Source organism: Cyprinodon variegatus, unplaced genomic scaffold, assembly GCF_000732505.1.
Source record: "Cyprinodon variegatus isolate N-32 unplaced genomic scaffold, C_variegatus-1.0 Scaffold1090, whole genome shotgun sequence".
NCBI lineage: Eukaryota > Metazoa > Chordata > Actinopteri > Cyprinodontiformes > Cyprinodontidae > Cyprinodon > Cyprinodon variegatus.
Genome location: NW_015151543.1, coordinates 76723 through 78841, shown reverse-complemented (window position 1 = coordinate 78841; position 2119 = coordinate 76723). Strand labels below are relative to the sequence as shown.

The 2119-nt window shown below is 46.7% G+C and overlaps 1 protein-coding gene across 2 annotated transcripts in view; it reads left to right on the top strand.

Annotated features, from left to right (window-relative positions):
• Positions 1–1747, top strand: part of LOC107101392 (potassium voltage-gated channel subfamily G member 3-like) — a 4351-nt gene extending 2604 nt beyond the window's left edge. For both annotated transcript variants that reach the window (XM_015400283.1, XM_015400282.1), the window contains one exon: positions 1064–1747. In XM_015400283.1, the coding sequence (XP_015255769.1) occupies positions 1064–1709 (646 nt within the window). In that variant the 3' untranslated portion in view covers positions 1710–1747. The remainder of the gene's footprint in view (positions 1–1063) is intronic.
• Positions 1748–2119: the final 372 nt, after the last annotated feature.

Sequence of the window (2119 nt, the reverse complement as noted above, 5' to 3'; positions counted from 1 at the left end):
GCCATAGACCTCCATTATTTGAATGTCAGCAGACAGCAAGAAGCCTCCCAGATCTCCAGATGCATTTGAGATATCAAAAAGTACTCCAGAGTGTTGTTCAGCATGGGGGTGAGTAGAAAATGAAGGCTAATCATGTTTTGGGTGTACTATTCCTTTAATGTTTAAGCTAGTAAACAAACTCCCATTAAGTTTCTACCAGCTGGAACACTATGAAAGAAACAGGACTAATGTTGACCTCAGATGGTACCAAAGTAGGAACCACAAGTCATTCCTCTCACCTGTGGTGGGCCACATCAAAACAATGTATTATTTCCTTCTCTCTGATGTGTCCATTTTTCATCCCTTCTAAGACTGGTTCCCTCCCCTGGAACTTGTTAAGCTTTTAGGATTAGTGCTCTCTTTCAGCTGTCAATCAAACCATTTAATCTCATCTTTGATTACTATTTTTACAGCTTTCCTCTTTTGTTAGAAGATCAAGGTCCTCTAATCAGGGCGCAGTTAAAGGTCCCACATTATGCTACATTTAAAAATAAAAATATTAGAGCAGGTTTTTTTCCGTATGTGCAGGAAAATTCCTCTCAGATTACGCAAAGGCTTTACCAAAAATCTCTGATGAGCTTTCCATGCCCCTGATGACATCATCAGGGGAATGATTTTCAAGCAGAGCATTTTGAACAAACAGCTAAGAGGTGGAGGAAGGCAGTTGGGGGGGATCATGGGTGAATCTCATACACAGGAGACATATGACTGTAACAAGAAATTATATAATGTGGATTTTGCATCATACGGGAACTTTAAATCCGCTTTAAGACACATAAAAAACTCAGTCACAATAAAGCTTTTATTTCATAGATAAATAATGGGTACGGTAAAGAGTCAGTACCAGCTAATTCAACACTACATGTTTCTGGGACAGTGAATCAGTGATTCTGTGGATCAGTGAATCGTTAGGTTAGGTTTGCTTAGGTTAGCTTAGGCTAGCTTAGCTTAGGTTAGCACTGATTGATCTCTCTGACCGTTCTCTCTGTTTGGTCTTGTCTCTGGTTGGTTGTCCCCTCTGCAGGATCATAGAGGCCGTTTGTATTGCCTGGTTCTCGATGGAATGTCTGATACGTTTCCTTGTGTCCCAAGATAAATGTGAGTTTGTTTGCCGTCCTCTCAACATCATCGACCTGCTGGCTATCATGCCCTACTACATCTCTGTTACCACGACGATGCTGACAGGGGAGAACTCGCAGCTGCAGAGGGCTGGGGTCCTGCTGCGCGTGTTGCGGATGATGCGGATCTTCTGGGTGATAAAGCTGGCCCGTCACTTCCTGGGCCTACAGACTCTGGGCCTGACACTGCGCCGCTGCTACCGTGAAATGGTGATGCTTCTCGTTTTCATTTGTGTTGCCATGGCGATCTTCAGTGCGATGGCGCAGCTTCTGGAGCACGGGTTGGATCTGGAGGGTGGAAACCAGGACTATGCCAGCATCCCGGCTGCATGTTGGTGGGTCATTATCTCCATGACCACAGTGGGATATGGCGACATGTATCCGGTCACGGTGGCAGGAAGGGTTCTTGGTGGACTCTGTGTGGTGAGCGGCATAGTGCTTCTGGCGCTGCCCATCACTTTCATATACCACAGCTTTGTCCAATGTTATTATGAGCTCAAGGTGCGCTCAACCCGCTGCAATCACAGGCTGTCGGCAGAATTCACCCAATGACAATCTGTTGACTTGCTCCGGTGATTTCTGAGTGAAAACAGTGGCAAAAATCAGGAAGACCTGCTGCATCTTTTAATCCATAGAAAAGAAGAAAATTAAGTACAGCCTGATGATTGGAGCTTCTATGACAACCTCTACCAAAGAGGCAACAACTTTGATCATGTTAGACGTTACTGCCCCACAACGCCTCCCTCACATTGGAAGAAAGTGCCCCACAGCACCTCCTTCAGGCTAGAACAGAGCGCCCCACAGCGCCTCCCTCAGGTTAGGACAGAGTGCCACACAGCGCCTCCTTCAGGCTAGAACAGAGCGCCCCACAGCGCCTCCCTCAGGTTAGGACAGAGTGCCACACAGCGCCTCCTTCAGGCTAGAACAGAGCGCCCCACAGCGCCTCCCTCAGGTTAGGACAG